Below are 26,173 nucleotides of genomic sequence, written 5' to 3' on the forward strand. Positions count from 1 at the left end.
CATTCTACTGAAATTTGTAATGTATACATTACCTGCTACAGTATGTTGTAGGATATCTGGCTGTCAAAAGAGTCTCATAGTTAGCAATTTAATAATTTAATTACAATGTGTAAATTAGCTGTCGTGTGAAAATTTGACTATTCAGATTTTTGTTTTCTAGGTTGTGGAAGAACACCCCAATAACACTGTTGTTTACCCTAAAGGTCTGCCAAATGATAGAGGGTCGCGTAGTGTGTTCTATGGAGTAGGAATTGTAGTTGTACTGGTAGCAGTAGCAGGTAAGCATATATGTTTGTTGCATACATATTTAAGTTATATGTTGTTGTGATTCTTTCCTTTTTCACCTTTTCCATATTCCAAAGCCAATATCAGTAAAAGACTGATGTTTAAAAGTAACTTGAACATCATTGTACAAAATTATCAAAGGATTAATAATAATAATAATAATAATAATAATAATAATAATAAGGAATGAATCCACTACCCCGGGCACCAGTCGCAAGGCTGGCTTTACCTGGTCATCAGATTCCGGGGGACCAGGAGCATCACGTTACGCCTAAGGTTGAGAACCAGACGACGTCCAAAGTATTATGCACAAAACAAAGACTCTTCATCGGTACACTTAATACTAATACTCTCTTCAAACTGGGCAAGATCAAACAACTTACAGACGTGCTGCAAAAATTCCAGATCAAAATCCTTGCAATCCAGGAAACACGATTTACGGACGAAAACCATTTTGACACAGATCTACAAAGGAAAACCAGCAGTTAAAACTAATGAGAAAGGACTCAAACAGTTTGGCACAGCATTTGTAGTCCACAAATCTATAAGTGACTCTGTCATTGACTTCCAGTCTGCCTCAGAATGTATATCAACACTCTCCGTCAAATCGGCCAATAAAGCATATACCTTGATCAATGCACATGCACCCACAAATAACTATAACAAGAAGAACCCCCAGAAAGTGGATGACTTCTGGAAAGACCTTGAAGAGACGACAAACAAAATTGCCAAACACCATGTAATAATCTTGTTGGGCAACTTTAATGCACAAGTAGGCAAAGAGAAAAAATACAGGAAAATCACAGGAATCCATAAGCTCACAAGAGAACTAACAAGAATGGGGAAAGATTGATAAGCTTCTGTGAAAATTTTGGCCTCGTAATTATGTCAACACAATTCAAAAAACCCAACAAGAAACTGTATACTTGGAAGTCGCCCAACACAATGTTGGGTGAATTCCAGATAGACCATGTGGCCATCTCCAAGAGTAGCACAGCAGAAATTCTGAATGTGAAAACGAGAAGAGGATTTTTTGAATCAGACCACTATCTTCTACAGATAAAGACCAGATTACAACCCAATAGAAAAAAGCCAAAACTAAACAAAGTGCTGAGACCAGACCCCGAATACATAAAACTCAACGAGGAAAATATCTTACAGGAAATTAGTCAGACAAACACCACAAACTGGACAGAACTTGTGGAAGTCCTCAAATCCACAATGAAATTGGGTCAACCCCCGAGAAGGAGAAAACACAGGTGGTGGACTATAATATGTGACCAAGCAATAGAAGAAAGGACCAATGCCTGGAAAAACTTCAATAGTCACAAAACATCAGAAAAATGGAAACAGTTACTAGTAATCCGAAAACAAACATCGAAAACTATTCGGAGGGAAAAAAGAAATTATGACAAACAGCGACTAGATTAGATAGAACAAGACTTTAAGAAAAACAACACCAGGAATTTTTATAAGACGTTTAAAGAACATATTGCAGGATACCAGCCACCCAATCTTTGCTTCAAGAAACCAGATGGTTCACTAGAAACTAAGACGAAGAATAACTGCCAAATCCTCGCAGACTATCTCAACAAACTTCTCAACTGCGAAAGGCCTACAGAGGATATTCACTACCAGACGTCTATACCAAATCCCGACGCTAAACCACCAACCATCAATGAAATAGTAGAAATTATCAAGACACTGAAAAACAATAGAGCCCCACGAGAAGTTGGAATTATTGCAGAACTATGGAAACTAAATGATGAAAGATTAACAGGATAAATTCACAAAATCATATTAAACATTTGGGAAACAGAACAGATCCCTTCTGAATGGAAATGCACACTCATCCATCCACTCCACAAAAAAGGGGACAAAACTGAACCAAATAATTACAGGGGCATCTCACTCGTGCCAGTCACGTATAAAATCCTATCAAAAGTTCTCATGAATAGGTTAGAAGAACAAGCTGACCCACAAATAGGAGAATACCAGGCTGGTTTTCGCAAGGGACGATCATGCGTAGAGCAGATCTGGAATTTGAAAATGATTCTCCAGATGAGAAACACCCGAAACACAGTGGTCACTTTTGTAGATTTTAAAAAGGCCTACAACTCAGTAGACAGAGTATCGCTCTGCAACACACTAGAAGAATTCAGCATTGATAGAAAGACAAGAGCAATCATTCGGCAAACATTAACTGACACAGTCTCCAAGGTTAAATATATGGGGGATATCTCTGAACCATTTGAAATCCAAACTGGAGTGTGACAGGGTGACGGACTTTCACCATTACTCTTTAATATCATTCCTGAAAAAATTATCAGGACATGGGAAAAAGAAGTCAAAGGAATCCAAATTGGTATTAGAAAAGATAATAGATTCAATGTGAAGTGTTTAGCTTTTGCTGATGACCTTGCAATCCTCACAAATAATAGGAAAGAAGCCACTAACGCCATAGAGAAGTTACACGAAATTGCACAAAGAACTGGCCTGCAAATCTCGTATGAGAAAACTCAGTACATAGAAAGAGTGCCACAAGACAAATTGCCTATTGTGACATCCCATGGGAAAATCGTACAAGTACGACATTTTAAGTACCTGGGAGAAATCATCCAGCCATCAGGGATCAACCTAAAGGCCAATGAGGATAGAATAAAAAAAACTACAGAAAGCATATAAACTCACGTGGAACTATTATAACAAAAAGTCCATATCCATTAATGCAAAATTGAGGCACTACAACACTGTCATACTTCGAGAGAGGCACTGTATGCATCTGAAACAACACAAATAGGTGGGCAAACTAAAATCAAAGACATAGAGAAACAAGAAAGGAAAATTCTCAGGAAAATTTTTGGTCTGATACAGGAGCAAAGAATCTGGAAGAAGAGACCAACATCAGAATTATATAAATACACAGAGAAGATTACGGATACAATAAGGAAAAGAAGAATGCAGTTCTACGGACATCCACAGGATGAATGAAAACAGAATTTCAAAGTGAATTCTTAAAGTCATCAACTCAGGCAGGGGAAAAACAAAATGGATAAAAGAAGTTGAAGAGGACCTCAGACAAGCACACATAACAGTAAATGATGCAGAAAATAGAACTGAATTCAGGAACATCATCAAAAAACATAAATTTGACACCACAACACAGAAGAGACCAGGCTGCAAATGGACAGCGGAGCGAAAGAAAAAACACAGTGAACACATGAAGAAAATTTGGGCTCAGAAAAAACATAATCAATCATCATAAAGGAATTCAAGTTCAAACGCTCTCTTTAAATGGGAATAATCAAAAAAAATAAAAAATAAAAAATAATAATAACAATAATAATCAACCAACCTTTTATCAGTAAATCTCTCTATATTGCTGTATATCACTGTTAACACAGAACTAACATTGTTAAGAAATCAAACGTAAGACAGAATGGAGCAGTGTTGAGCGTAAGCATGATGAGTAAAGACAGAAGTGTTTTATCACTTCTGTCAGTGGGAAGTACCATGAGTTAGTGGAACAACTTTGTCTCCAAAGAAGAGGCACAGATCATGCCATCAATATTTGCATTGTTGTGCAGATATTTTCAGTGCAACACAGACACAAAGCTAATTGAGGGTAAGAAATTAAAGAAAATTCAATTATTCTTTAATGACCCACATAAGATCATGAGTCGCTTATATCAAAATATTCAGTTAATATCCATGAACAACACCCAAAATTTTGTGGTAAGAGTTCAGGTCTCCTCTACCCCATGAACCATGGTCATTGCCTTTGGTGGGGCAGTTTGTGTGCCTCAACAATACAGATAACCATACCATAGGTGCCAACCACAACATAACAATATGTGTTGAGAGGTCAGACAAACATGCAGTTCCTAAAGAGGGGCAGTAGCCTGTTCAGTAGTTGGCTGATTGACTTACGTGGCCTTGTAACATAAACCAAAATGGTCTTGCTGTGCTGGTACTGTGAATGGTTGAAAACAAGGGAAAACTACAGTCATTATTTTTCCCGAAGGCATGCAGCTCTACTGTATGGCCAAATGACAATGGCATCCTCTTGGGAAAAATATTCCAGAGGTAAAATAGTACCCCATTTGATCTCTCGGTGGGGACTACTCAAGAGGATGTCGTCATCAGGAGTAACAAAACTGGCATTCTACAGATCGGAGTGTGGAATGTTAGATCCCTTAATTGGGTAGGTGGGTTAGAATATTTAAAAAAGGAAATGGATAGGTTGAAGTTAGATGTAGTGGAAATCTGTGAAGTTCTGTGGTTCACAGAACAGGACTTCTTGTCAGGGGAATACAGGGTTATATATATATATATATATGTAAAATCAAATAGGAGTAATGCAGGAGTGGGTTTGATAATGAATAAGCAAATAGGAAGGTGTATATATATATATATATATATATATATATATGGTTATAATAGAAGGAAACATTCCACGAAGGAAAAATATACTTAAAAACAAAGATGATGTGACTTACCAAATGAAAGTGCTGGCAGGTCGACAGACACACAAATGAACACAAACATACACACAAAATTCAAGCTTTCGCAACAAACTGTTGTCTCATCAGGAAAGAGGGAAGGAGAGGGAAAGACGAAAGGATGTGGGTTTTAAGGGAGAGGGTAAGGAGTCATTCCAGTCCCGGGAGCGGAAAGACTTACCTTAGGGGGAAAAAAGGACGGGTATACACTCGCGCACACACACATATCCATCCACACATATACAGACACAAGCAGACATATTTGCGAGTGTATACGCGTCCTTTTTTCCCCCTAAGGTAAGTCTTTCCGCTCCCGGGACTGGAATGACTCCTTACCCTCTCCCTTAAAACCCACATCCTTTCGTCTTTCCCTCTCCTTCCCTCTTTCCTGATGAGGCAACAGTTTGTTGCGAAAGCTTGAATTTTGTGTGTATGTTTGTGTTCATTTGTGTGTCTGTCGACCTGCCAGCACTTTCATTTGGTAAGTCACATCATCTTTGTTTTTAAGTGTGTGTATATATATATATATATATATATATAAAAATCAAATAGGAGTAATGGAGGAGTGGGTTTGATAATGAATAAGCAAATAGGAATGTAGGTAAGCTACTGTGAACAGCATAGTGAATGCATTATCATAACCAAGATAGACAGTAAGCCCACACCCACCTCAGTATTACATGTTTGTATGCTATGTAGCTCTGCAGGTGATGAAGAAATTGAAGAACTGTATGATGAGATAAAAGATATTATTGAGATAGTTAAGAGAGATAAAAATTTAATTGTGATGGGGGACTGAAATTAGATAGGAGGAAAAGGAAGATAAGGAACAATAATATGTGAATATGGACTGGGGGAAAGGAATGAAAGAAGAAGCTGCATGGTAGAATTTTGCACAGAGCATAATTTCGTCATCTGTAACACATGGTTTAAGAACCATGAAAGAAGGTTGTGAAGTATGAAACCAGAATTTCCCTATAGATGGTGCTAGGCATTGGTGTATGGCCCATGAGATGCGTCTGCAGCACTGTCTCCTTCCTGTAACGGCTGACGATGAATGTCAACATGCAGTAACCCAAGTTCCATGCATTGGTATCTGATAAACCCGTAAACATCTACATCTACATCTACATTTATACTCCGCAAGCCACCCAACGGTGTGTGGCGGAGGGAACATGTTGACTTTTGTTCCTATGAACTAAGATTTGTGGACAGCATAGGTTTTCTGTTATTATTTGAAGAAAGCTGTGCTGCAGAACCACACTGAATGCTTGTCAAAGCTTTTGGTGAACATGCTCTTGGGAAAACACAGTGTTTCAAGTGGTTCAAAAAATTCAGAAGCGGGATTTCAATGTGAGAAATGACGAGCATGGGAAACCACTGAAAAAGTTCAAAGACAACAAATTGCAGGCCTCTTTGGAGGAAGTTGATACTCAAACTCAATAGTAGCTCACAGAACAATTGAATGTAATGCAGAAGGCTGTTTCTCTTCAGTTGAAAGTTGTGGGAAAGGTGTAGAAAGTGTGAAAATGGGTCAGGCACGAACTGAATGAAATACAGCAAGCAAATCAAAATACCACTTGTGAAATGCTGCTCACCAGATACAAAAGGAAGTCGTTTCTCCATTGAATAGTAACAGGTGATGAAAAATGGATATATTTTCAGAATTCTAAGCATCGTAAATCATGGGTGAATCCAGGCAAAGTATTGACATCCACTGCAAGGCCAAATCACTTTAGAAAGAAGATAATGCTCTGTGCTTGGTGGGATCAGAAGGGTGTGATACATTATGAGCTGTTAAAACCTGGTGAAACCATTAACACTGATCACTTACCAACAGCAAATGATTGATTTAAATTGAGCATTACATGAAAAATGACCAGAATATGGAAAAAGGCTACACAAAGTTCATATTGCTCCATGGTAACGCCCCATCACACTCACAAAGGAACCTCCCCATCGCACCCCCCTCAGATTTAGTTATAAGTTGGCACAGTGGATAGGCCTTGAAAAACTGAACACAGATCAATGGAGAAAACAGGAAGAAATTGTGTGGAACTTGGAAAAAAATAAGCATAATATACAAACTGAGCAGTCAATGTGCAACATAGGCAACATCAAGAAGACTGTGAGCTCAGGAGCGCCGTGGTCTCGTGGTTAGCGTGAGCAGCTGCGGAAGGGGAGGTCCTTCGTTCAAGTCATCCCTAGAGTGAAAATTTTAATTTTTTATTTTCAGACAATTATCGAAGTTCAGGCACTCACACACAATCAACTTCGCTCTCCAAAATTCCAGGACATGTTCAGATTTGCTTAGACATATGCAGGATTTGACGGTCTACACACGGAAAAATTTGAAAGCGTTAAAAACATATGTTTTGACAAAGCACAGGGAAAACCGAGCGACTGTGAAACTGTTGCATTCATTTGTTGCAGTTTATGTGACAAACTCTTGTGGTTTCATCACTTTTTTGGGAGTGATTATCACATCCACAAGAAAACCTAAATCGGGCAAGGTAGAAGAATCTTTTTACCCATTTGCCAAGTGTACAAGTTAGGTGGGTCGACAACATATTCCTGTCATGTGACGCACATGCCGTCACCAGTGTCGTATAGAATATATCAGACGTGTTTTCCTGTGGAGGAATTGCGATCAAATGTTTTCGGTTTCCATTGGAGAGGCACGTTCTTTCGTCTACTGATTGCACGGTTTTGCTGTGCGGTCTCAAAACACAGACACTAAACTTATTATAGTGAACAGAGAAGTCAATGAACGAACGGACAGATCATAACTTCGCGAAAATAAAGAAAGTAAAATTTTCACTCGAGGGAAGACTTGAACCAAAAACCTTTTGTTCCGCAGCTGCCCACGCTAACCACAGGACCACGACGATCCTGAGCTCAGAGTAACCTTGATGTTGCCTATCTTACGGATGAACTAGTCAGTTTGTATATTTTGCTTATTTTTTTCATAGTTCCATACGACTTCTTCCTGTTTTCTCGAGTGATCTGTGTTCAGTGTTTCAAGGCCTATCCACTGTGCTAACTTATAACTAAATCTGAGGGGGGTGCGATGGGGATGTTCCCTTGTCAGCAAAACGGGTCAGGGAAATGATCGAGGGGTTCAGTTGGGAAATACTAGGACATATAGCTTATTCTTCAGACTTGGCTCTATCTGAATATCATGTATTTGAATTTCTGGTACATGCTCTCACTGAACAATGCTTCAATTCATATGAAAATGTGTAAAAACGGCTCACTGACTGGTTTGCTTTGTATAAATAGCAATGGAGATTTTCTTGAATAAAATATAGTTTATCAGTTTCAAACAAGAGATGTTTAATTATTGCAACCAAATTCTGGTTCATTCTTCTACAACTGATATATGTGGAAGAGACCTGGATACACAGGAATGTTTCAGATTGATTATATAATGGTAAGATAGAGGTTTCAGATTTTAAACTGCAAGACATTTCCAGAGGCAGATGTGGACTCTGACCACAACTTATTGGTTATGAGCTGTAGATTAAAACTTAAGAAATGACAGAAAAGTGTGAAATTAAGTATGTGGGACCTGGTTAAGTTGAAAGAAGCAGAGACTTTCGGGACTTTGAGGGAGCATTAGGCAATGGTTTACTAGAACGGGAGAAAGGCGTATAGTACGGCATGAATGGATAGTTTTGAGAGATGAAATAGTGAAGGCAGCAGGGGATCAAATAAATAGAAGACAATGCGTAATAGAAAGTGTTGGATTGTTGTTGTTGTGGTCTTCAGTCCTGAGACTGGTTTGATGCAGCTCTCCATGCTAATCTATCCTGTGCAAGCTCCTTCATCTCCCAGTACCTACTGCAACCTACATCCTTCTGAATCTGCTTAGTGTATTCATCTCTTGGTCTCCCTCTACGATTTTTACCTTCCAAGCTGCCCTCCAATGCTAAATTTGTGATCCCTTGATGCCTCAGAACATGTCCTACCAACCGATCCCTTCTTCTAGTCAAGTTGTGCCACAAACTTCTCTTCTCCCCAATCCTATTCAATACCTCCTCATTAGTTACGTGATCTACCCACCTAATCTTCAACATTATTCTGTAGCACCACATTTCCAAAGCTTCTATTCTCTTCTTGTCCAAACTATTTATTGTCCATGTTTCACTTCCATACATGGCTACACTCCATATAAATACTTTCAGGAACGACTTCCTGAAATTTAAATCTATACTCGATGTTAACAAATTTCTGTTCTTCAGAAACGCTTTCCTTGTCATTGCCAGTCTACATTTTATATCCTCTCTACTTCGACCATCCTCAGTTATTTTGCTCCCCAAATAGCAAAACTCCTTTACTACTTTAAGTGTCTCATTTCCTAATCTAATTCCCTCAGCATCACCCGACGTAATTCGACTACATTCCATTATCCTCATTTTGCTTTTGTTGATGTTCATCTGATACCCTCCTTTCAAGACACTGTCCATTCCGTTCAACTGCTCTTCCAAGTCTTTTGCTGTCTCTGACAGAATTACAATGTCATCGGCGAACCTCAAAGTTTTTATTTCTTCTCCATGGATTTTAATACCTACTCCAAATTTTTCTTTTGTTTCCTTTACTGCTTGCTCAATATACAGATTGAATAACATCGGGGAGAGGCTACAACCCTGTCTCACTCCCTTCCCAACCACTGCTTCCCTTTCATGCCCCTCAACTCTTATAACTGCCATCTGGTTTCTGTACAAATTATAAATAGCTTTTCGCTCCCTGTATTTTACCCCTGCCACCTTTAGAATTTGAAAGAGAGTATTCCAGTCAACATTGTCAAAAGCTTTCTCTAAGTCTACAAATGCTAGAAACGTAGGTTTGCCTTTCTTTAATATTTCTTCTACGATAAGTCGTAAGGTCAGTATAGCCTCACGTGTTCCAACATTTCTACGGAATCCAAACTGATCTTCCCCGAGGTCGGCTTCTACCAGTTTTTCCATATGCCTGTAAATAATTCGCTTTAGTATTTTTGCAGCTGTGACTTAATAAACTGATAGTTCTGTAATTTTCACATCTGTCAACACCTGCTTTCTTTGGGATTGTAATTATTATATTTTTCTTGAAGTCTGAGGGTATTTCACCTGTCTCGTACATCTTGCTCACCAGATGGTAGAGTTTTGTCAGGACTGGCTCTCACAAGGCTGTCAGTAGTTCTAATGGAATGTTGTCTACTCCGGGGGCCTTGTTTCGACTCAGGTCTTTCAGTGCTCTATCAAACTCTTCAGGCAGTATCGTATCTCCCATTTCATCTTCATCTACATCCTCTTCCATTTCCATAATATTGTCCTCAAGTACATCGCCCTTGTATAGACCCTCTATATACTCCTTCCACCTTTCTGCTTTCCCTTCTTTGCTTATAGCTGGGTTTTCATCTGAGCTCTTGATAATCATACAAGTGGCTCTCTTTTCTCCAAAGGTCTCTTTAATTTTCCTGTAGGCAGTATCTATCTTACCCCTAGTGAGATAAGCCTCTACATCCTTACATTTGTCCTCTAGCCATGCCTGCTTAGCCATTTTGCACTTCCTGTCGATCTCATTTTTGAAACGTTTGTATTCCTTTTTGCCTGCTTCATTTACTGCGTTTTTATATTTTCTCCTTTCATCAATTAAATTCAATATTTCTTCTGTTACCCAAGGATTTCTAGTAGCCCTCGTCTTTTTACCTACTTGATCCTCTGCTGCCTTCACTACTTCATCCCTCAGAGCTACCCACTCTTCTTCTGCTGTATTTCTTTCCCCCATTCCTGTCAATTGTTCCCTTATGCTGTCTCTGAAACTCTGTACAACCTCTGGTTTAGTCAGTTTATCCAGGTCCCACCTCCTTAAATTTCCACCTTTTTGCAATTTTTTCAGTTTTAATGTACAGTTCATAACCAATAGATTGTGGTCAGAGTCCACATCTGCCCCTGGAAATGTCCTACAATTTAAAACCTGGTTCCTCAATCTCTGTCTTACCATTATATAATCTATCTGATACCTTTTAGTATCTATGTTGGATAACATAGGAGAAATTGAATTTAATTAATAAAAGGAGAATATATAGAAATTCGGCAAATGAAGCAGGCAAAAGGGAATACAAACATCTAAAACATGAGATTGACAGGAAGTGCAATATGGCTAGGCAGGAGTGGCTAGAGGGCAAATTTAAGGATTTAGAAGCATGTTTCACTTGGGGAAAGATAGATGATGGCTACAGGAAAATTAGAGAGACCTTTAGACAAAAGAGGGGCAGGTGCATGAGTGTCAAGATATCAGATGGAAAACCAGTCCTAAGCAAAGAAGGCAAATCTGAAAGGTGAAAGAAGTACAGCAAAACTTCATTTACACAGGTGAAATATCCACAGTGTGCACAAGTTATGATGCAGTGTTTCAGAGTGGGTTGCTGGGAAGTGGATCGATAAGGCCGATATTAGACTATAATAAAATTTGATAGTGTAATAAGGAACTTCGTTGAAGTTAGGCATTGGTCACATTTTCTTTGATCAAATCTAGCTCCTCGCCTTAGATTTGATCAAAGGAAGTGTTTGTCTTATGTTTACTGCATGGAGAAATCAACCGCTTGGAGTGCTAGCATTGCTGCAGCTGTCTGACACACAATGTTTATCAATATGACTCCCAAATTTACATGGTGCGTCGCATATACAGGTTGTACATAAAGTCCAGGAACACTTTCAAGTATTTATTGCACAAGAACTAAACATTGTGCAGCTGTCATACATATTGCATTTTGAAGAGAAACTCTGCAGGTTCTTTTACAAACATTCAATATTCGAACCATGAGTAACTTGGCACATGTCAATACGGTAATCGAGTTCTTGCCATACCCATCTCAGCATGGCGTCGTGACGGTGACAGTCGCTTCCTATAGTCTCTTCCAGAGCTCTGCTACATCGCGTGGTAGATGCGGTACATACACCAGTTCTTTAATGTGTCCCCACAGAAAAAAGTCACACAGAGTGAGAGCTGGTGATCGGCAAGGCCATTCCATGAACTCCAACACACAGAAAGCTCGTTCCGCACCTGAACTCGCCATGTTTGCGACTAGCACTGACTGTCGCCAAATTACCAAATTACATTGTGGCAGTATACATGACAACAAAAAAAACTTTCAAGGTTTCTCTTCAGAATGACATATGTATGATGGTTATACAATGCTTGGTTCTTGTGCAATAAATAATTGAAAGTGTTCCTGGACTTTATGTACACCCTGTATGACAAAATTTATAGAAATATTCGAGGCAGATGAAGCATTGTATATCTTATGACATCCCAAATACAAAACCAGAATAAAAAGTGAGAGCTATAATGAAATTGTGGATGGTGTTAGCCATGAAGTACGGCCAGGATATACCCCCGACGATATAAAGAAAGAAATCTACAACTTATGTGGAAATAAAAATTTTTCATGACTGCAGTATGTATTAAATTTATTTGCCTTCACATATTCCTTCTTCAGTGCATTATAAATAGCTTCAAATATTTCTGGTATTATTTTCAATGTGCACTGCAGTATTAGAGCGCTATACCGATACTGTGAACTAGAGTTGCTAGATTGCAGCCTATATAATGTTTTGTAGAATGTAACTTTTTATTTACTGGATTTTTCATTTGTGTTTACCAATCAATTTGATAGTATGGTGCTATATTTCATATATACGTTTTCACACTTATAAGTTTTTTTCTGTAGTCTGTTGAAAAACATATAAATGAAGTTTTACTGTTATACAGAAGGTCTGTACAGGGGAGATGAACTTGAAGGCAGTATTATAGAAATGGAAGAAGACATAGATGAAGATAAGTGATATGATACTGCAAGAATAATTTGATGGAGCACTCATAGACATAAGCTGAAAGAAGGCCCCAGGAGTAGATGACATTCTGTCATAGCTACTGATAACCTTCCAAGAGTCAGCCATGACAAAACACTTCCATTTGGTGTGCAAGATGTGTACCCTCAGACTTCAAGAAGAATGAAATAATTCCACAAAAGAAAGCAGGTGCTGACAGGTGTGAAAATTACAGAACTATCAGTTTAACAAGACATGGTTGCAAAATAATAACATGAGTGCTTTACAGAAAAATGGAAAAAGTGAATTTCAAAGAAATGTGGGAACATGCAAGGCAATATTGACACTACAACTTATCTTAGAAGATAGGTTAAGGAAAGGCAACCCTACGTTTATAGCATTTATAGACTTACAGAAAGCTTTTGACAATATTGAGTGGAAAATTTGTAGTAAGACAAATTACATAGGAGATATTGCTGTAGGTTACATAACTGCAAAACGTGTTTGTGACAAACATGGAATTACTGTGAGGAATTCCTTCAAAGAATGGGAGTAAGTATGTAAATCCAAATATAAAAATCTAGGGCTTGACAATATAGCAAGAAGAGATTTACTTTGGTGCTCTGAACTGCTACATTTACATATGTACAACTAACACTATTGGGAAAATACGATAGTAATGAACATCTAATTTAGTTTTACCAATGGACAGTACTACCTTTGTTTTATTTTTAATCTACTTTTGACATATGTTTTGCTGTCTTTACTACTACTTTCTAAAATTTAATTTTATAATATGTAACATTTTAAGTAGCAATGTTCTTCTTCTTATTATTATTATTTGCTTTATTCTTCAGCCTCTTTTCCTAGCATTAAATATTTCTATTGTTTTTGTGATCCATTCACATGTTACTTTGCTCCTCCTCCTCCTATTAATGTGCTTCCTTCACTTAATAGACTGCACAATGTGTTGCAAATGTCTGCTTTTACTGTTGGTACTGATATTTCCATTTTCATGTTGCTATCACAGGTTTTAGGTGGAGGCATTTCATTGAACACACAAAGAAAATTGCTGAAGAACTTGTTAAAATTTGCCTTACTTGAAACAGTGAGGTAGAGGTGTGATTCTGACTGATTTAATTTGCCATCAAAGAAATTAAAGTTTTTGTGATAAAAATTTGTTAAAATATCATCAATTCTGGTCAGTGAAGGGTCATTTTCCCTGGTGGATCAGATATCTTTAATTTGAAATCATATCTTTTATCAAATCAGTGGATTTTGTTGAATGAGTGCTTTCAGCAATTATCTATTCCTACTTGTCTCTGAAATATGACTTGTTCAGTTGTCGTCTTACTTGGAATTCTGTACATTGGGACAGTGCTGATATTTCTTGCCAGTAAATCTATGCAGTATTCTTTGGAGTTAATAACTTACTTAAAACTGTTGGACCCAATTATACTTTATAATTTATATGAAAATGAAGAAGTGTGCAAGAGCTGCCATATGAGGTGCTTTTTTTCTGCTATGAAATTCTTGTATTTTAAAAAAAAGTTTATGATGCTTTGTGGGGGAGCAGGTTAATAATAAGAAATTTTGTTCGCCATCTTTTACGAGAGCCTGAAAACAATTTTTACAGTCAGCCTGAAAGCGATGGAGAACATACTGACCATAGTTTCCTGTCTGCAAGTCCACATTCTTCTTTCGTTCATCGACAGAAATGGTTCAACACTCTACTTACCCAGTGGGATCAGGAACTAAGATTATAAATGAAAATTTTGAGTTCTAATTGATAGATATATTTGATAAACTTTCACACGCACAACATAGTTATATTCCTAATAATAATAATAATAATAATAATGAATATTTTGTTATTATTATTATTTCTCTATCATAAACAGCACTATGAGCAGTTCAGAGGTGACCTCTACGGTAAGTTCCCAATAAATTGTCTTTCGCCCTGACTTACAGTAATCTAAGTTACCCTGAATGACAGTAATCTAAGTTAATTGCTCTCCGCAAAAGTGGAAAATAATATTGCCACTTGCCATGCAGTTTTGTTAACATTACGGGCGGCGCACAAACAGCAACTTTTGTGAAATCTAAGAAATCCGGGATGGCGTATAGTCCTTACAAGTTGACTTCCTATTTGTACCAAACACATGCTTTTAGCAGCAGCATGGGCTGTGACATCATCCAAGGCAGTGTATAAGCCGGTGTCTGACTGATGCAGACTGATTGGTAGCTGGATGCCAAGGATACCAGACACTGCCTCTCAGGCCATATTTTTACACGGGCACAGCAGATGGCCGAAGGGAACACCTGCTGTCATCTGCTCTATGCCGTGATAGTAGCCTCTAAATGGCTGCTTTCTCGGACACACAATATTTTATAGCACTGTTGTGTACTAATTTAGAAAATTTGTAATTTTTGTGTGAATGGAATTAAGTTGGCTCTAACCACAGAAAAAGACTTAGCTCGCCTGCATTTAAATTTTTGCCGTCTAGAATTTTTAGAATGGAACTGACAGTAGAACATGACCTCTGAACTAAGAGCTTGTTATAGCTTTATTATTTAATGGGCTTAACCAAACGCTGTAATCAGAACTTTCTAGCATTAACATAACTGATACTTAAGCTACTACAAATAAGGACTTTTTGTTTCAAATTTAGTTTTCAGTAAATTACTCGAAAAGTATTTGATGTAGCTCAGTGGGGTAACATAGGTAAGGTCTTTTATATCAAACTGACGCTTCATACGAATTGTCATCTTTCTAAGTTTAATATTTAGCACCTTCTATTTTTTTTGTAAAAACACAGAATTTGAGCAAAATATTGCTCTGATCAGGTTGAAACATATATCAGTTGATTTTGACATACATTTGCACGTTATGACCAATTTTTGTCTTCCAAGTTTCATTATTTAGTGCCACATATTTTTTTCTTAAAATGATGTATTTAGGGAAAGATATTCATCTGATCACTCTGAGATCTGACCATTTAATATACTGAAGTGTATGTTGACAAAAGTTGGAAAAGAAACTTTAATTTTTAATTTCATCCTTAGATTATGGTGCAATACTTGTATGCTAGGCACAAACGTGTTACAGTGATGTGGCGCTAGTAGCAGTGACCTGGGATAAGTCCCAGCACACTCGCTCGCCTCTGTACCTCTCAAATGATACAGTGCTTTTTTGCCACGTCAGCCCCTATTTATTTTTGTGAAACAATTTATTTTTTAACAAAATTAAATATTAGATTCAAGGGATGTTAACATAGCTTACCTATTTTAGATAAATATTTATTCTCTATATATAGAAAAAATTATGTAATGTACTTTTACAAATCATATACATAAATTAAATAGAGACAGGAAATTAAACTTTCCAATTGTTACAAAATTACTTTTTTTATATAAATTTTTCAGTCTTTACCTGAAAAGAAACACACAGAATTTTTCGCTTTTCAATACTCACTTTTTGAATCACAATCAAAGGAACCACTTTGAGTGCCCATATGACACTTTCACAAAATCATTAGAGGTAGGGGGTGGGAATTCACTTCTCCATTATATTTTATTATGAAAAGGAAAGGGTATGATTTACTGTAGGTTGTGTTGTCCTTGATTACTTCTCCACTACAGGTTGTAGGCTGTCTTTCATGGAATCTTCATGTCCTGAGAAACAGATAACGTAGCCTTGGCTTCTGTCCTCAACTTACATCCAAGGGAGGACAAAATTTATTTTATATTCTATTTTCCTTCAATAGTTCCAATAATTGAGAAGTTACCAAATAGAATTTCTCTCTCTCTCTCTCTCTCTCTCTCTCTCTCTCTCTCCTTTTTTTGAGAAAATTGTTATTAACTTTTCCGAAATGATTATTAGCAATATGTTACATCATAAAATCATAACATTTCACTTCATTATCAAACGTGAATCTCAAACTTTGCAGTTATCTTTGCTTTTATACATATACCATAGCTGTTATGCACTAAGGTCAATTTATGTTCTTAATTAGTGACATTTTGGGCTAGTTTGTAATTTATTTTACTACTTTAGAAATTGCTTTACTTAGAAAATTGAGCAACCGTTGTGAGCTTTATCTTCATTTGTCTCAGTTATTGTATGGATTAGTATGCTAAAGACATTTGTTCGACAGCAGTTACTTTACTTTATCATACACATAATGAGAGAGCTGTTTTTTTTATTATTATAACATAATAATACTTTATAATCTGCATTTCTTAACACATTTGCTTATTTGTATTTTATTGTCTGTATTTACCTGTTAATTGTCCATGTGCCTTAAGCAAAATTACGTGTTTCTCAAACCTTTTTACAAGACGTGAGGGAATTACTCATCGTTTTTCCACCATTTAACCATATACTTCAGCCCACTGACTTCATTTCTCCAGTTTCTCCTCATTTTCATTTATACATTTATTTCGACACTTCTTTCTCCATTTTCTATGTGTCAGCCTACTGACCTCATTATTTCATATATTTTTGGTATGCAATCTCCTTTAATTAATATTAAAATGCTTTGGATTGCATCTAGTGGCACCATTTTATTTCTTCTACCTTGAGACAACTGTACTCCCAACTGAAAATTATTAATTTACACAGATTTTATTGCTTCAGATTTTAGACTTTCCAGCTTCAATAACTTCTCTGAATGCAAAGTGTTCTGCAATTCATAGTCACTAACCCATTTTATGGATCTTATTTATTACTTATTTTCTTTAGCCATGATTTTTCTATTATTGGTGCTCAAAAGTTACCCAATGTTATTTTAACATTTAGATCTTAATATTGGAAACACTCTCTCACATCATCATTCGGGCATAGTCATTTACGGGAATCATTCCTATTCACTAGGAAGATATTACAAACTAATAGCATATGTACAACATGAAGACATATATTTCTTACTTACTATGATAAGACAGAAGAAGGGAATGAAACTTGAAAGGGAAATAAAATTTCATCCAGTGGGACTGCACAGTATGCCAAACTGTTTATCTACCAAAGAGTGGCAGACTCCCTACAAAAACAAAATACTGTTGCTTTTAAATCACATACATATCATCCTGAATGGTCCGTGATGCCCTTGTATAAACTTCTTGGTTTCTGCAGAAATTTTCTTAGATTTTTCTTTAGTTTTGACAGACACTAGTTCACCAATTCTAAAACTAGTGGGGGAAGCTTTTGTGTTATGCCTTCTTTTCAGTTCACTGAATTTTTACCTCTCTCTCTTCTAGGATATAATTCCCTTCCATATTAGCATCTTGCACCTTACTACCAAATTTGGTATCTTCCTGTGAGTATCCCTTATTTCTAATTACTCTAATAGGCAGTTCCCATGCTTTATTATTACTGCCTCTCTGTTTATCAGAAATTTGATCTGTTGTTATGTTGCCTATATCAGCTGGTATCAAAATCTCATGCTGTACTGGTCTACAAACTTCTCCAGTAGCACCTACTATTCTTAAATCTCTTCCTTTCATGTCAGCTAGTCCGTTCTCGTTAGGAATATCATCAAATACTGCTTGCGACAAGGCACTTGCTTCACTGCTCCTTCCAAGAATGCAATGCTCTGTTGCTTCTGAGATGCCAGTTTTCATAATAGGATGAGTAATTTTTGTCTGAAAAGGTTCCGCATAAAAGTATTCTAATAAATCCTTTTTAATTTCTCCCCAGCTAAAGTAGCTTTGTAAGCCAGCCGTAGTGGCCCTGCGGTTCTAGGCACTACAGTCTGGAACCGAGCGACTGCTACAGTCGCAGGTTCGAATCCTGCTTCGGGCATGGATGTGTGTGATGTCCTTAAGTTAGTTAGGTTTAATTAGTTCTAAGTTCTAGGCGACTGATGACCTCAGAAGTTAAGTCGCATAGTGCTCAGAGCCTAAAGTAGCTTTGTCCACTTGCAAATATATTCACACTTAGATTCAAGGGGTTATCAGTCTCTACATTCTCATCTGCCTTTTGCTACCAGTCTTTCCAATTTTAAATCAAAACACTTGATGACTTCCCCAACTTTCATTTGCTGCACGTCACCTAAACTATTCTCTACCTCTGAGCAACTGTGTCCCTGCACAACATTGCTATCTATAACACTGTCATCGGCATTTACAGATCCATACAGCTAACAGGTTCCTTGACCTCATTATTAATGCTACTCCATTCATCCATCAATTTCTCCTCTTCAAAACCTTGCAAAACTGACCCTACTTCCTCTACCACAACTTTAGCCTTTACCTGATCATCATCCATATTAGATTCAAACCCGTTACTTTGTTCCTCCCTATTATCTGTAGTGTTTACTTTCTCCTCCTTGGCCCATTTTGTTGTCAACTATATTATGAGAGTTGTTTAACACATCGCTGACACTGTCTGTTCCTATTTCATCATCCCTTTTATTTGTTTGCATGTGTTGACTGCTGTGATCTGTGTTTTTGTTACTGGCTGTGTTACTGTTTTCACCTTGTGAGCATCAGTTTCCTCATAGATGGGATTTAGTTTCCCCACACATGACCTGTTATGTTCACTTGATACAGAATCAGATAGGGTAGCATTCCGTCTTGTTTCAGCGGCACATTATTTACATTTCTGCTTTCGTTATAATAATTTTTACAAAAGTGTGATGGCTGTCTACCCCCTCTTCCTCTACCATGGCCTTGACTATGATAGTTGGATCTTGTACTCTGAACCTCCACACTTCTAACATTCACATTCCCACTGTCATTATTCCTGTTATTTACGTGATGGTTAGAAGACCTGTTAATATTTTCCACCTGCTCCTCAGCAGTAGCTGCTTCAAAACCTGTGCTATCTGGATACTTTCACCAGCACCACATTCTCTGATCTACACAGATGGAAATTGTCCATGCAACACATCCTTTATTCCCATAACCCTCCTGGCCTCAATTTCTCCTAACCCACTGCATCCACACCCTCTACCCAACAGTCTCCCCCTCCCCTGCCCCTTAACCCCCTCCCAATCTATGCCTTCACATCATTGTCATTGTGCACTGCATAAACTCACCAGTTCCAGTGCCTGTGTGTTGCATTCTTGTCTGTACATCTATTCCTCCCCCCCCCCCCCCCCTCCTGTTATTTACGTGATGGTTAGAAGACCTGTTAATATTTTCCACCTGCTCCTCAGCGGCAGTCACTCTTTGTACTCGCTCTAAATATTCAATGAACCTATCCACATTATCTTTTAGTGTGGAAATGATTCTCTTCTGCCAGTACTAAGGCAGCTTACCTCCTAATCCCATGATAATCATTTCCGATTACATCTTTTCTGTTGGGCGTGACAGCCATGAACCCCACTTTCTACAGTACTCTTTTACGGACTCACGACCTGGAGCAAACTTTTTACCACTCAAAAACTCTCTTAAGACATCGTTTTGTTTGTTGTGTGACCATTACTCACTAAGAAATGCAGATTTAAATTCAGAAAGAGTTTTGCGTCTGATCATTATGTCAGCTGACCACTGCAAAGCATCTTCTGACAAATGACTTCTTACCAAAGAAATTTTCTCTCGATCTGACCACACTTTAGGCAAAACATCCTCAATCATTTCAGAACTCTAATGAGTGAATTTGTTTTGCTGGGTCAAAGAGTAAAAATTGACGACACCTGATGAAAATGGTGCCAACTAAAGCAACATGCTGAACAGTAGTATTACAGGAACTACCAGAGGTTACTCTATTTTCTATGTTAGTAATACTAGTATTTAGTTCTTCAACTTGTAATTCTACTGCTTCCACCCTGTCAGAAAATCTTTCATCAACCTCTTCACAAAACTGCACAGTCAGATTTTACTTTCTCAATGACTTTCTGAGGGCGTTTACTTTAATAGTTACTTCTTCAAATTAATTAGAGCAAAGTTTGTATTCATTGCCTATTCTTTCTCACAACACTCCTTCCATAAGCTCATCTGCTTTTTAGAAATCTTTGCGAACTTTGCTAATTTTGCTTTTGAAAGTACTATGCAATTTATTTAGCTGTTGCCCTAGTTTGACTTGTAGATCTTGGTGGTTAGCATCAATTTTATAGTTTAAACTATTCAGTTTTAAGATCATTTCATCCTTTAATGCTTTATTATTATCCTTCTGTTCTTTATTCTTGACTCAATCTTACTACTTAATGTTTACTATTGGATTCTATCTTTTTGTTCAGTTCTTTACTACTATCCCTCAGTTCTTTATGATGCGATTCGAGTTTAGCAAACAGTAACTGCATCCAATTTGGTGCCTCTACTTTACCACTTGGCACTTAAACTGATTCCAAAGGAGTTTGTAGCATTCCTTGACTTGGCCGAATTTCAGACATATTGAGCTCAGTTTCATGATCTGATAACTTTATTAATTCTCCTTTTTTTCTTTTTGACCTCAGCTTCAATTACCTCACATCAGAAAATGATTTTAACTTTGCAGTACCCTTGAAATTCAATTCAGATTCTGCTTTTGACAAATCACACTACAATTTTTGATTTATTACTTCAACAGAACCATCCTCGCCGTTTAATGCATGAACAGCAGAAATGTGGTAAACAATAAACTTTTTTCCTTTCACCATTTTGTGCATGCTGCAGTGAGAAAAAGTTCTTAAAAGATTTGAAATTTTGTGTAAAGTTTGTTGGAAGTTGCTAAGTGCTCTCATCTCAAATATTGGACAGCAAAAGTGCAGGCATTAGCACACTGTCAGCTATGTTGCCTTGAGACTAACAAACAATTTATAACTGTAATACTTCTCTTACTTTGTTAAACTATTAAGATAAGATTATATTCTTAATGATAGATTATGACAGCATTTTAAATTTTTAAATTCATTCTATAATTATGCAAAATATTAAAAATTTTATTTTTGTTGTCCATGAAATCTGTTTGATAGGCACTGTGCAAATAGGATTTGGTACCACGTCTCATGTTCTGGGATAGTCATTTGGTAATACAGATGTTTACAACACTCTTAAGAGGGGCATTGGTACTTGCTGTCCACTTTCTCAGAGGTTTCTGTATTGAGCATTATAAGGACAATAATGTTTTGCACCCCGACAAAAACAGCGACACAACTCAAAACTGCAGTACTTGAGGAAATTCGACTTAAAGAATTATTTCTAAAACCTTGTACTGAAATAGTATAAGCTTCCTTTAAATTTAGAGTAAGTAATGTTGGTGATAAATTGCATTACATTTTTTGTGCACTTCACACACATTTTTCAGTGACAAGCTAAGAATTGCCATTTTTTCGACTTGGGTAACTTTTCTTTCTGTCATGTGATTCATTGTTTATGCAGCTCTCATCATCATAACAGGTTTGTGCATCACTGTATATGGTGTATTCCTGATTGATCTAATAATATACTGTATTGATGATACTCATTCTGTACTATGGCAAATTATTACTCCATCACATAGTTTATGAAATTACATCCTACCAATTACATCCTCAAACAGTACTCTTTCTTCCTCCGAGTCTAAGATAAACAAACAAGTCTGCAACACAGCCAAGGGCACCAGCATGGCAGCCTCCTATTCCACCCTGTTTGTGGGCCATATACAGTACGCATTCCAAGCCTTCCATAACTGTGAACTCTTTGTCTGGTTCATGTTCCTTGATGATATATTCATGACCCAGGCCCAAGGCCAAGACACCCTATCCTCATTCTTCCACAACCTCAACACCTTCTCCTCTGTCCGCTTCAACCCAACTTGGCACCTTCCTGCATATTGACATCCACCTCTCTGATAGCTGCATCCGTACTTCTCACAATATCAGTGCTACTAACCACCAGTAGTCTTGCATTTTGACAGCTGTCATCCCTTCCATACTAAAAAATCACTTCCATTTAGTATGGCCACCCATGGATAGTGTATCTGCAGTGACCAGAAGTGCCTTGCCAAGTATGCTGAAGATCTCGTAAGAATCTTCACAGACCGGTACTATTCCCCAAACCCAGTCGATAAACAAATTTCCCTCACCATATCCTTGCACACTCTTTAACTATCCCACCACCTGCCAAAACAAGTTGCAAAGGAAGACACACCTCATCAGCCAATATCACCCTAGACTGGAGAAACTGAACCGTGTTCTTTAGCAGGACATTGACTACATATCATCAAGTCTGGAAATGAGGGACATCCTAAGATCCTTCTTGCCCCTCCTAAAGTGGTGTTCCATCATCCACATAGCCTGCACAACATCTTGGTCAATTCCTGTGCCACTCCCCCTCCCACCTCCTTACGACAGGTGCCATATCCCTGTGGAAAACACAGCTGCAAGATCTACTCCCAATCCGTTACCACTGTGCCACAGGTGCCATATCCCTGTAGAAAACACAGCTGCAAGACCTACCCAAATAATCTATCCAGAACATCCTGCACCAGCTCTGTCATCCTGTCACAGATTTATCCTGTCCCATCAGTGGCAGGAACACATGTGAAAGCAGCCCTGTCTTAAACCAGCTCTGCTACAATTTTTGCACAGAATTTTGTGTGGGCATGACAACCAACCAACTGCCCAACAGGGTGAAAGGCCACCACCAAACTGTGGCCAAGAACAGAGTTGTCTACCCAATTACGTATCACTCTACTGAACGACCTGCTCGTGTTCAGTAGCTGCTTCAAAACCTGTGCTATCTGGATACTTTCACCAGCACCACATTCTCTGATCTACACAGATGGAAATTGTCCATGCAACACATCCTTTATTCCCATAACCCTCCTGGCCTCAATTTCTCCTAACCCACTGCATCCACACCCTCTACCCAACAGTCTCCCCCTCCCCTGCCCCTTAACCCCCTCCCAATCTATGCCTTCACATCATTGTCATTGTGCACTGCATAAACTCACCAGTTCCAGTGCCTGTGTGTTGCATTCTTGTCTGTACATCTATTCCTCCCCCCCCCCCCCCCCCCCCCCTCCCACATTCCTGTCTTGTAACCTGGATGCTTCCATCTGTGGTGCCAGCTGCCCCTCCTCCTGCTTCCCACCTATTTTTCCCTGTAGAACCCCACCCGACACATCCCTTCACACCAGTCATGCCAGACAGCATTGTGTGTTCAGCCAGCACATTATAGCTGCACAGGTAGGTGTGTGTGTGTGTGTGTGTGTGTGTGTGTGTGTGTGTGTGTGTGTGTGCATGCACGCGCACTTGTTTTTCCCCCTCTAGTTTGTTAATGAATTTGTCTGAAAGCTAGCAAGTTTTCATTCTTTTTTGCACACCTATCGATGGCTCAGTACTTCCTCTATTTGGTGACTGGTGTTCTCTACTCCTCAATTATTTACATTCCATCAGAACTTTCCTTACCACATTTGTACAAAATTAAGCATGTTAATAAATAAATGTAGTCAACCAAATCATTTTTGTAACAAAGACACTAATAATATCACCACATGAGTGAGTTTACTTTTTAGTGTAGTACATAGTTTGTACACATTGTTTACTCCATTTCTATTTTTCGAGAACTTGTTCAATTTTCTTGTACAGTATAATATGGCTATGGTCTGTGCTTGTTGTGAGTGGGCACAAGGAGAATTTACTGCTGTCCATAAACAGCTGGAAGATGCATTGGCCACAGTCAATGAGCCACTGGCTACTTCTCAAAGCTGTGGCAACATCAGGGTGCCAGTGATGAGGCCTGCAACACCAATGGTGCTGTTGGAATCCCCAGGTGTCCTGGTTGTCACTGCATTTTCAGATATGCAACATCTGATCAGTCCGTCTTGATAGCGAGTGGTGGACAGTGGTGTGTTCCCACATCATTGTGTGGAAGATGAAGGAAGGAATGGGCCACACGGCTGGCTCCTTACACCTTACAAGGTGCTACACAGTGCTGATAATAATTTTGAGCCAGCACGGGATGCCCCTCCTGTTGGGCTAGTGGTTGATTTTCTCACCAAGTTCAGACAAGTGCAGAGTGCGGGTATGCTTGTCATTGGGAGCTCAAACATTAGGCAGGTATTGGAGCACCCCAAGGAAATAGCAGGCAAGGCAGGAAAGAATGCCAGTGTGCACTCTGTATGTTTGAAGGTGGATTCTCATGCGAGATGTGGAGGAGGTACTGCCTGTGACTGCCAAGCACACTGTGTGCAGTTGGCTAAAATTAATGAAACATGTCGGCACAAGTGATGCCTGCTGCTTGTGTTCTGAGGTCCTTCCGAGTTCCTTTCAGTGGGTAGCTGGTCTGGTGAAAGGAACTAGCATTGCACGCAGAGTGCAGGCTAGGCTATCTATTTGTAGCATCATACTCAGGGTCAATTGTGGTCCTCTGATTTGGACCAGAGTGCAAGGTCTAAACCAGGCACCCAAATGATTTTGTGATGGTATCAGATATGAATTACTCGACCTCCACTATTGGGTGGAGAACTTTAGGGTTCACATTAATAGGTCAGATGTACATTACACACTGCAAGTGGCTACTAGGGTAGCAAGAGTACATGTGGTGAGCACATGGGGAGTTTTTTTTATGTTAGAGCAAACCCCCATTGGGACTGGAGATGAATTTCCTGCCAAAACTGAAGATACATCAGTCACAGTGTTCTCAGAGAATGCTTGTCCTCTCATCTCAGATATAACAAAGATTAATATGGTATTAGTAAACTGGAGGAGCATCCAAGGGAAGGTCCCACAATTGGTATTGCTTATTGAAATTTATAATGCACAGATAGTGCTAGGAACAGAAAGTTCCTTGAAACTGGAAGTGAATAGCAATGAAATTCTTTCCAGATTGGAATGTTTATTGCCTGGGTAGGTCAGTTGCCAGTGGTGCTGGCATAGTTATTGCAGTAAAGAATTCAATAATATCTAGCAAGGTTATAATGGATTCCAAATGTGAAATGATCTGGGTGAAGTTAAGTATCAAAGGTCAGACAAAAATGGTAATTGGATGCTTTTACAGGGTGTTTCAAAAATGACCGGTATATTTGAAACGGCAATAAAAACTAAACGAGCAGCGATAGAAATACACCGTTTGTTGCAATATGCTTGGGACAACAGTACATTTTCAGGCAGACAAAGTTTCGAAATTACAGTAGTTACAATTTTCAACAACAGTTGGTGCTGTGGTCTGGGAAACTCTATAGTACGATATTTTCCACATATCCACCATGCGTAGCAATAATGTGGCGTAGTCTCTGAATGAAATTACCCGAAACCTTTGACAACGTGTCTGGCGGAATGGCTTCACATGCAGATGAGATTTACTGCTTCAGCTGTTCAATTGTTTCTGGATTCTGGCGGTACACCTGGTCTTTCAAGTGTCCCTACAGAAAGAAGTCACAGGGGTTCATGTCTGGCGAATAGGGAGGCCAATCCACGCCGCCTCCTGTATGTTTCGGATAGCCCAAAGCAATCACACGATCATCAAAATATTCATTCAGGAAATTAAAGACGTCGGCCATGCGATGTGGCCGGGCACCATCTTGCATAAACCACGAGGTGTTCGCAGTGTCGTCTAAGGCAGTTTGTACCACCACAAATTCACGAAGAATGTCCAGATAGCGTGATGCAGTAATCGTTTCGGATCTGAAAAATGGGCCAATGATTCCTTTGGAAGAAATGG

General features: G+C 38.5%; 1 protein-coding gene across 1 annotated transcript in view; it reads left to right on the forward strand.

Annotated features, from left to right (window-relative positions):
• LOC126161941 (stimulator of interferon genes protein homolog) overlaps nt 1-26,173 on the forward strand; it is a 309,484-nt gene that overhangs the window by 96,740 nt on the left and 186,571 nt on the right. The window contains exon 3 of the mRNA XM_049918118.1: nt 161-278. Within this exon, the coding sequence (XP_049774075.1) occupies nt 161-278 (118 nt within the window). The remainder of the gene's footprint in view (nt 1-160; nt 279-26,173) is intronic.

Source organism: Schistocerca cancellata, chromosome 2 (genome assembly GCF_023864275.1).
Source record: "Schistocerca cancellata isolate TAMUIC-IGC-003103 chromosome 2, iqSchCanc2.1, whole genome shotgun sequence".
In the NCBI taxonomy this organism is placed as follows: domain Eukaryota; kingdom Metazoa; phylum Arthropoda; class Insecta; order Orthoptera; family Acrididae; genus Schistocerca; species Schistocerca cancellata.